Genomic DNA, 10,621 nt, shown 5'->3' with positions numbered 1-10,621 from the left:
CGCCTCCATCCACCCCCAACTCCTATCTATCACTCTTCCCCTCACTCTACGTTCCCGTCAAATCCATTTCCGTCCACCGATACATAGAGCACCAGCAGGCGACAAGGGGGAGAAGGACGCCGAATCCAGCCACAGCGGCGGCACACCCTGCGGTCGCAAGTTTGAGGTGAGTGTTGCGGCTCGAGGACAGACGCGGTGGTCCTTTGCTTCATCGAGCTTCAAGGCCGCAGGTAGTCCCATCTCGATGTTGTTTGTCTTGTCCTCACCGACGTGAAGGCTCCTAACGCGACAGAGGCCCACGCTGGCTTTCTACTGTAATCGCTAGCGGGCGTTGCGGCCTCTCCGCATCCCCACACGTCGTCCGTCCGATGTTGGATCTCATCGAGGTGACGCCGCAACCCACCGCCATGCACATGACATAGTGGTGATGACCGTGAGCTCACCTCCACCTCCCGTCGGATCAGGCAGTAAGCACGACCGCAGCAGCCTCGAAGGTGCTCACCTCGCTGGGTAGAACGAGTCGGAGGACGACGACGACGATGGCCAAGATCTCAGCTAGAGCTCGACAACCATGGCGCCACACTGCACAAGGCTTGGCGTTTTGATCCATTCCCTGCAGGTAGCATCCTGCTCAACCCCTTCTTTTTCTCCATTCATTTTCTTCAAAATTGGCGTGTCTTGGCCCAGTATAGGCACAACAAAATTTTCTAATTAGAGTATCACTTTTTAATTCTTTGTGTAACTAATCAATAAATGCATGGCAACTAAAAAGCATATGTTGCCATGGCAACCAAAATCATATGAACTTCTATACAGTTTTATAGATATGTTGCCATGACGGTAACTTATTCATTGTGTTTTTGTCATATGTATTCAAATAATTGTTGCTATCAAAACCGACCAAAACTAGTTGTTCTTGCCATGTGCATCTTATTTTCTGTTCTACATTGTTTTGCCGCATTATTCGCAAAAAACGCGGCATTTTTTCTGAAATAGTTAGTTTGATTTGTTCCATGGCTTTAAGTAACAGCAAATTCTACCATGGCATTTCCTTCATCTGATATGACAATTTTAAGAAGGGTTCTATGGCAAATTTCAGAAATCCTATTGTGTTCTGAAAATCGTCAAATGTACTAGAGTACGCAGCGGGCGTGCCAGGTTTCGCGAGCCGCTGGTGCATTCCAGTTTTGGAAAGCTGCTAGATGCTTCAAGTCTCTTTCTTTTTCTGGTTTCATCTTTCAGTTTTTTCTTTTCCTTTCTTATTTATCGTCTTTTTCTGTTTTCTTATTTTCATTTTTATTTTGTCAAAGTTTTTTTTTCAAATTCGTGAACTTTAAAAAAATTCATGAATGTTTGTCCAATGCGTGCAATTTTTACAAATTCAGGAAACTTTTTCCAACAAAGTTTTTTCTTCAACTTCATGAATTAAAAAAACCATTCACCAACAAAGGGTTTTTAAAAACCACGACATTTTTTTAATCATGAACTTTTTAAAATTCTTCAACAATTTTCAAATCCTTGAACATTTTCAAATTTGTGAACATTATTTTCAAATTCGCGAAGGCAGGGCAAAGAGCCAGAAGCGTCAAATGGCAGCCAGTGACGCCCCGATCCAGGAGTAAACAACCGGGAAATATAGATGGACTCCGACAGATTCAAATTCCACAAAGAACAAAAGTTGTGCTCTATCAACAGCGACATTGCATTTATGATTCCACCAAAATATTTGATTCAGCTATGATAGGAACTGCAGTCGTGTCAACCGTATAAAGCACACCTAGGAAAAAAAATGTTCCAGGCTTCTTCTTCTTCGGCGGTACATCAGAGTTCCAGCAAATTTTATTAGTTGGCAAACATAGAAAACCGTACTTTTGCTAGTTCATGCGTCGTAGTGTTCGCAGAGCGACGAGATCATATTTGGAAAATCACATTTTGAGTTTAAACATAGTACATCGAAGAATCTGCTCTTCGCACATCAAGGCCACGATGTAGCACCTGATGCATCCAGCCAGCTCTGAAGCTATAATTAAATATATAAAAAAAACTCATCAGGTTGTGTTAAATTCAGTTATGTTTTCAGTCTGCGGTCTCCATCTTGCGTCGGTACTTGCTGAATGAATTGGGTTGATTTGGTAACTCTTGAGAAGATGCTTGAGCGCTACAATATTTTGGTTCTCTTGTCAGGATAAATTTGATGTTGCCGTGCTCATAGCGTTGCCCGTCGCCCAGATTCGACGCTGCGAGAATAACCTGCAACCTGATCTGTCAGTCAGTTATAAACCAAAGAGTGGTATCTGAATGGGATCCTTTCAGATGATAGGAGTTCATTCTTGGGTCTTGCCAGTGTGGGCTTGCCACACACAGAGTAATACAATCGGCAGAATGTCAGGCCAAGTGCTGTTAGTTTCTTAAACCTTGGTCTCGTGGCATGGTTGAGACCTGACTTGTCTGATTTTGTTTGCCGCCGCAACCTGACACCTGAATGCCACCATGCTTATTAACAGACCAGCCATCATAGCAGTATTATACCATTCCCCACTGTCTAGATCGACAAGAATCCTCTCCGTTTGTTTTCTAGATCCACGACATCTCACTGATAATATGTATGTAAATCGTAAACACACCAGGTAGTAGGATCAATCTCTACTCTCTCGATCCTTCAAACAGAAGCAGAAGCAGACTAGATGCATTCCGTTAGCCTTGAATAGCCAAGGAAACTCAAGTCCAATCACCTGATTGATCACAATGAACATGATGACAATGAACATCTCCATACTGAACTAGTCCTACTCTATCTAGCTAGAACACACTACAGCACATGCACATCACATTCAGCCTGCAGAACTGACATTCGGCAAGCGAGTTCAGAGATCACAGTTAGTTACTTCATCTCTACTACTAGTTCCCGGCTGAGGAGGGGCCATGGTTGCCTCTAAGAAGCTTCACGATCACGCTAGCCAGCTCCTTGCTCCCGTCCTCGGCGCGCCCACCGCCGGGCATAGGCACACCGCCGGCGCGGTGCTGCTGCTGTCGGTACTGTTTCCTCATCCTCTGCAGCTGCCGCTGCTCCTTCTTGCTCGCCCTCATCTCCAGCGACCACGCCGTCACGTCGTCGATGCGCTCCAGGGCCTCCCTCGCCAGCCTCTCCGCCTCCCTCGCCAGCGCCGGATACTCCTCGCAGCGCCTCTTCTTAGCAGGCGTAGGGGCCGCGGCCGGCATCGGCGTGACCGGCATCTTGTTGCCCACCGCCGTGGACGCCGCGTCCTTGTCGGGCACCGGGTCGCGCCGGGGCGGGGCGACGACGGCGGGCGTGGCGCCCCAGACCTCGAGCGAGAGCGCGTACATCCGGAGGCCGTGCCCGGGGGCCGGGCAGCCGGTGCCGGCGCAGAGCGCGGCGTCGGCCTCCCTGAACCGGCGCCGCAGGGCCCGGATCTTGGCCTCCACGTCCCCGAAGCTGTAGTCCGTCCTGCTGAGCCGGCCGAAGAAGGTGGCAACGAGGTCGGCGCTGCGGGGGAGGCCGCCGTGGCTCCAGAGGTGGGCCTGGAGGGACTGGAGGATCACCGCTTCGTCCTGCTCGGACAGACGGCTGCTGTCCACCGGCGCGGCGGTGCTGGTGGATACCACTGCCGGGGGGAGGTCGACCGGCCGGACTGGAACGGGGACGGGAGCGGTGGCAGACGCAGGCGGCGCGTGCTCGCTTGCAGTGTGCGCGCTGGCCATGGCGAACGCGGGTGGAGGCAAGCGGGCAGCGTTGGTTCGCCCTGGCCGTGTGGCGGGAGGAGGCTCATGGCTGTTTCGGAAAGCGCGGGTGCGCGCTCTCGGTTTGCCGCGCGATTGGGCCGGTTTCGCGCCAAACATTGCATGACTCTGCTGGAGAGCTTCTGAAGATGGCGCGATTCTGAGCACGCCACGGCACATCTGAATCTTACGGCAGTGCCTCCATGTCCATCTTGTCGTTGACGCCGAGATCTTGCACAGCAAAAGTGGGTTGAAGATAGGAGTACCGGAGAGAGTACGCCAATAAGTACAGGAGCAGTGGTAATATTAAGTGCGCATCTGCACGCAGAGCCTTCAATGGCACTCGCTTCTCATCGTGACTGTAGTACTCCCCAGCATTTCAAACTGCCTGGGCAGCCAGCAGCAGGAGACGCGAGGAGAACATGAGAGTTTCAGACACAAATGCGACAGGGTTAAAACGTACTCCCTCCGTCTCATAATATAAGAACGTTTTTTTACATTATGGGGCGGAGGGAGTAAGAGAGAAACAGAGCATACAACCACCAAGCGTAAAAACTCGAAATCCCTGACAGGTAGGACCCACAACATCCATGAGAGGTCAAAGCTGACACGGCGTTGCCCAGTCAGCAGTAACGCAGTCAAAACAGGTCCGCACGGTCAAACCAGTAAAAACCGAGCGGGGGGTTGATTCCTGAACAGAGTTGCAAGTTTTTTTATTTTTTGTTTGAGGGAGAACCGGTTTCGAAGTTAAGGGTTGAATTTTAAACCAAATGGCAAGTTGAAGGCTGCAATGTGGTTATTCTTTTTTCCTTTACCGTTTATCATTACCACTTTGTGCCCGTTTACCAATCTGCGTGGCACCAGGCTTGTACGGGGTTTTTTTTTGAGCATCAGTACAGACACAAGCGCTCATATACATGCGCATACATTCACCCCTATGAACGCACACACGCACACCCTATCCCTATGAGCACCTTCGAAAGACTGAGCCGGCTTGACAAGGCTGATCTGATGAGGTGGACCAAAGAAAAGATAAATGGCATATGCACCAGCAGTGAGGCTGTCTAGTTAATTAGGACCACCACCGGTCCGTGTCACGCCTTGAAGCAACAGCCACGCCAAAACAAAACAGCGAGGCCGCTTGCGTACGGATTCAGAATCCATGATTTATTAGCACGCATCTGGCTGATTTATTCTATAATCAATCTGCTACGGGTACCATTTTACATGTGCTCCCTTTGCTATCAGAATCAAAATCAAAATCAAATATTATTTGAGCCTGGTTTATTTTGGAATCAAAATCAAATGTGCTACGGCTACCATTTTACATGTCATCCCTTTGCTATCGGAATGGCGACGTCGACAAGGAGGAGGAGGAGGAGGAGGAGGAGGAGTAGCGGCACCGCCACAATGGAGGGGCGGTCGACGAACCACAAGGGACGGCTTGTATGCCTTGCTGTGACGCATCAATTCTTTTCTTACTTGTTGAGAATCTTTTTGAGCTTTCTATGCAGACTTTCTAGGGCCTCTGTCATTAATAGGAAGGAAAATGTCTTTTTTTGTATGATAACACCATTCGTTCATTTGGTTCAAAGGAATTGGCAATAGAAAAAGTGCAGGAATTTTTCGTGTAGTTTTTATGTTGCACTCAAACCTCCTCCTTACATTTGTATGCAAAAGGAGCAAGGCAAAGACCATAAGAGGTATAATTCCAACCTAATATCACCTCTGCATATGTCATAAACCTAATTCGGATACTTCTTTCTCGCAATCCATTATGTTCTCCATTCTCGCGAACCAAGCACGCGATTATGCAAATCCCTGCGCTCTCACAACGGAAGCCGAAACTCGTTGGCCGATCAATGGACGATGCTCCATCCGTCGGATGCGCTTCATTTTAACCCATGCATCATGCATGTATGATTAGATCAATAGGATCGTCTATAAATCGGCCGAGCACTGTCGTGCGTGTAGCAGCGCTCTTCGCACAATGCATCGTCTTGCACACGCAATTCTATCACAATCATATGTTCATTTTATCTTTTTAAATCCTAAAAATCAAATCAAATCAAAGGCCCCCCCTGAAGAAAAGAAAAGATCACATGATGGTGAGAGCCGAAAACGCCGTCCTCCCAACCACCGTTCATGTGTGCTTTCGCGGCTTCTTAAAAACTCGCAAGTACGTACGTACGTACGTACGTACAGTGTCCTTGGTCTTTGCCGATACATACATACATACATACGTACATTGATACATACACATACCCTGGTCCGTGGTACGTCCACACCACGGCCACGCACATGCGCGCCGGGCCAGCCCGCCAGCCCGCCCGCCAGCCACCGCTCGCCGGAGCAGCCGCAAAAACATGGACCCCTCCACCCCACTCCCCGGAGTCCCCGCCACCTCCACCTCCACCTCCACCTACCGCCAGCTCGAGCAAACCCTACACACCCCTCCCCTCCCGATCTCCATTACCCCATCATCCCCATCATCCTCGTCTCCATTACACCCATCATGACTGATTGCCGCTGCTGCTAAGCACCACGGTTAACGAGGCAAGCCCAGCTCGAGTCACTCCCAAACCCTACTGCGGCAGCTCACTTATTTGCAAGCGAGCTCCCCACTGCCTGCCTCACTCCCCAATCCTCATAGTAAACAATAGGAATAATAAATTCGAGGAGGAAAAAAACAAGGCGAGGTCACAGGCTCGTCTCGCGCATCTCTCCTTGTGCTGCCCCCTCGCGCGCCTGATGCGCCGCAAGAAGCACTTGGACCGCGCTGGCGGCGGCGGCGGCGGCGGCGGCACCGAGCTCTTCATCTGCTTCACCTCCCGCCCCTCCGCCTCCGGCCTCCGCCCCTCCAAGGCTTTCAGCCCCGGCCGCACCGCCGCCGGCGCCGGAGGAGCGAGCGGAGCTGGTTCTGGCGGTGCTGCCGACGCGGCGCCGGCCGCGCTGCTGCGCCCGTCGCTGAGCAGGCGGCTGAGGAACAGCGGGAGCCTCAAGGGCGGCCAGTCGCCCATGTTCCCGCCGGGCACGGCGTCGGGGGGCCGGCGCGGGCGGGGCGGGATGGAGCCCGCCGAGCCCTCCTCGCCCAAGGTCACCTGCATCGGCCAGGTCCGGGTCAAGGGCGGCAAGCGCAAGCCCAAGCACGCCTCCTCCTCCGCCGCCGCCGCGCTGCGCTCGCGCTCCAGGCGCGGCGGCGGCCTGTCCGGCTCCGAGGCCAGCTTCCGCCGCGGGGCGGACGACCGGGACGCCGCCCTCCACCCCGGCGCCAAGAACCAGGGCTGGGTCTACCAGATCCCGGTCAACATCTGCGAGGCGCTCAAGACCTTCGGCTCCTGCGGCGGCCGCTCCCTCTGCTCGCCGTCCCGGGAGCGTGGTGGGGGCGCGCCGCGCTCCGGTGCCGCGGGAGACAAGAAGCGCCGCCGCGCCCCGGCCGGCGGCAGCTGGCTCTGCGGCGCCGCCGTCGCGCGGTGCCTCCTGGCGATCCAGGAGGAGGAGGACGACGTCGGGAAGGGCTCCGCCGTCGGGCCCGCCGACGAGGCCCGGGAGTCGCAGGTGGGGCTCGTGATGCAGGGCTGGGACGTGGAGGACGACTACGAAGAGGAGGACGAGACGCGCGTCGTCGTCGGCGAGGTGGAGGTGGAGAAGGAAGATGAGATCTTGCTGGTTGGAGGCAAGGAGGAGGAGGGGAGGGTCAGCGTCTGCATCCCGCCCAGGAACGCCCTCCTGCTGATGCGCTGCAGATCCGACCCCGTGCGCATGGCGGAGCTCGCCACCCGCTTCTGGGGTTCCCCTGCGGCGGCCACTGCCAGCGTCGGCCAGGTCGACAATGAAGGGGGCGTCGGCGGCGTCCAGGAAGAAGAAAAAGAGGAAGGCCATGCCAATTTGGAAAAGGAATGTGAAGAGGAAGCTCGGAATTCAGCGGTTTCCGCCGACGGCGAGGTATGCCGCGAGCGCGGCGTGGTTGAAGATGACGGCGGCGAGGCAGGGGATGCTGGTCAACCGGAGTCTGAAGACGAGAGCTCCAAGCGTGGAGATATCGGGGAAGAAGAGAATGATGGAGGCTCCAGAGGAGATGCAGAGGAGAAGGATGAGCCTGTGGAGGCTCAAATTGTTCGCAAGGACGTAGGCTTGGAGGTTGAAGCTGCTAAGAGCGAGAGCCAAGCACCGGCAATGGTGGAGGCTGTGGCAGACACCAAGGAGGATGCTGATGCTCCAAGAATGGAGGAAGAGGTGAAGGGCAGGAGGTCAGTCAGCAGCTGCTCCCCATCCACAGCACTGAAGGAGGACCGCAAATTGCGGCGGCTGGGCAGCACCAGGAGGCGCGTTTCCACCAGCAGCAGGGCCTCCTCGAGCAGCGATCGTGTTGACAGGCGGCACAGCTTCTCCGCCGAAATGGAGGCGCGGCGATCGAGCTTCTCGAGCTTGAAGGACTCGAGGAGGGCAAGCTTCTCCATCGACAGGGATGGCCGGAGGTGGAGCTTCACCATTGAGCAGGAGCACCTCGTCGCGGAGCCCAAGGTTTTGATGGCGTCCAGGAAGGGGAAGAAAAATTCGTCCGAGGCCGAGTCGGAGAAGGACTGCCCTGTTCTTGTTGCTGCACCGAACAGTGTGGAGGAAGCCCAGGAGTGCAATGAGGATGGAAAGGAAGAGGCCACAAATGATGATGCTGAGGAAGATGGAACGACAGCACGATGTGGCGAGATTAACACGGAGGCTGAGAAGGTTGAGACCGGAGTCGATGAGGAAAAAACCGTTGAGGTGAAGCAGGAACAGAGGAAGAAGAGCGGCGAGCTGCCGGATTGCCTCCTGATGATGATGTGTGAGCCCAAGCTCTCCATGGAGGTCTCCAAGGAGACATGGGTGTGCAGCACCGATTTCGTCCATTGGAAGTCTCACCAGGGTCAGAATCGCCGCCAACAGAAGGCGGCTGCTACCGGCAGCAATGCTGCTGCGTCAGAGGAGACGAAGGATGATTTAAGCAATGCTCCGGACGACACCGGTGTCGCGAAGGATACAGAAGAGAGCACCGTAGTGCAAGCACCGGCGAACCCCGCGTCTATGCCACCCCAGGCCGCCCCGAAGCCACCACTGAAGCCAGCAGTGGAGCAGAAGCTCAAGCTAGAGCTGCCGAAGGTCGCTGCCAGCGTGGTGGCGTACGCGCCGCTCGTCCTGAAGCGATGCAAGTCCGAGCCGCTGCGGTCTTCTGCGCGGCTGGCGCCCGACACGTGCTTCTGGAAGGAGGACCGGCACCGGCCCCTCAACGCCACCGGGATCGGCTTCTGATCCCGGACAAGCAAGCTGGTACGCCCGCTTTAGCTAGCTAGTTAGTGACCACCCCACGTTTCTATAAGCTTTGTTCTGTAATAACTGTAGTGAGCTTTGTTGTTATGTAATTGTAGTGAGCTTGTTTTTCCATGCTTGGTACGTGCTGTTAGTTATGTGATGGATATTAAGCAAGTTACATGAGATGAGAATAGATTAGGGAGGACTATGTGTAAAAATCTCTGAGGTTTGCTTTGCTTTGCTTTGTTCGGTGTGCTAATTTCCTTTCCCCGTTATGATGGATGATGTTTGCGCATTACCTAAAAAAAACATGATTGTGGTTTAAGGGTTGTTGTGCCAATCTACATCTTGCATCTGCATGCTTTTCTGATAATGTTTGCATATAAGATAAGAAGGTTATCCTGTCCTTGAAGACAAGATATGGAAATGCTTTCTTTTCCTTGCAAAAAGCAATCTGGGAGCATATTGTGTATGCAATCATTCAGGTTAATGGTTTTGTATGACCGGTGCAAAAACCATGCAACCAGAGGAGGATCTTTTCCTTGGTTGCTTGTGCCTGTATGATGGTGACACCTCAATTGTTTTGTTGGTTGGTTGTAGGTGGAATTTTACAGTGCCCTGAAATTATACATTGTTCATTTGAGCTTTAACCTAGCAATTCCGGGACGTTGGATGATTGCATTGAGTTTTTGTTCTGGTTAAATCATCAAGCTCCTGAACTGCTGCTGCTGTTGTGGTTGGGTTCGTTGGCTCTGTAGTGCACGGAACCTACAGCAAAACGTACTACGTACTAAATTTGTGGATGGATTGGAGGTAATGGGTGTAAGATTGTTTCAGTGACACTGTGTCGAGTGTGTGAAGTGGTAGTATGGCATTGCTGGTATGAGGATTGAATTATGAGGTGCCTGGCATGTGGTGCACTGTGCTGTTCAAACAGCTGCTACTAACTACTACTAGAATGAATCTGAAGCTTGCGTGCAGGATAGAGAGAAGGTCCAGAGTCAATCATGTGGAGATGAGATGAGAGTAGTGGTCTTAAGAAAAAGGGAGATAATGTGAGGCCAGGCATTGGAGTGGAGTGGAGTGGAGTTGGTGGGGGCGGGGCGCATAGGGTGGTGGTGGGGGGAGGGGGGGACAGGGCGAGGCGATCCCACTAGTCTCAGTCTACAACAAGCAAACAGATCAGCAGACCGCACCTTAATGTCTATTTTTTTCCCGAGACTAAAAGCATCCACTGCTGAGGCCGCCCAAATCCATCTCAACCTTTTTGGTCCCCTGCACTGTACCGCCCCCTTTTGTAGCTCTACCTCCACTCTAGCTGATCCCTGAGGCCAACTCCAAACGGACGTCTGGTTTGACTGAATTTTGTTCATTTGGGACGGCAATGGGTTCGTTCATGTCTGTCTTTGTCCGTTGGGTCGTAGGTGCGTCCAGCGCGCGGCAGCACCTCAAATCATGTCCGTGTTGAACGTGACAAAAAAACATAAAAACTAAAATAAAATAACTAAAAAAGTAAATAACGCAGTTAAAAAAACTTAAAACATCAGTTAGGGGTCACCGCCACAGAACGGCCCAGTTCCATGGTTCACTTAAC

General features: G+C 52.8%; 1 protein-coding gene across 1 annotated transcript; it reads left to right on the top strand.

The window, feature by feature from the left end:
- The first annotated feature begins 6,153 nt into the window (after positions 1–6,153).
- LOC119292337 lies at positions 6,154–9,286 on the top strand. Its single transcript, XM_037571190.1, has one exon. The coding sequence runs from the start codon at positions 6,490–6,492 to the stop codon at positions 9,025–9,027; it is 2,538 nt and encodes an 845-aa protein (XP_037427087.1). The 5' UTR covers positions 6,154–6,489; the 3' UTR covers positions 9,028–9,286.
- The last annotated feature ends 1,335 nt before the right edge of the window (positions 9,287–10,621 follow it).

The sequence above is a fragment of the Triticum dicoccoides genome, chromosome 1A, assembly GCF_002162155.2.
Source record: "Triticum dicoccoides isolate Atlit2015 ecotype Zavitan chromosome 1A, WEW_v2.0, whole genome shotgun sequence".
Lineage (NCBI taxonomy): Eukaryota > Viridiplantae > Streptophyta > Magnoliopsida > Poales > Poaceae > Triticum > Triticum dicoccoides.
The sequence above is the reverse complement of the archived record's forward strand: the minus strand, read 5'-3'. Positions and strand labels throughout refer to the sequence as shown.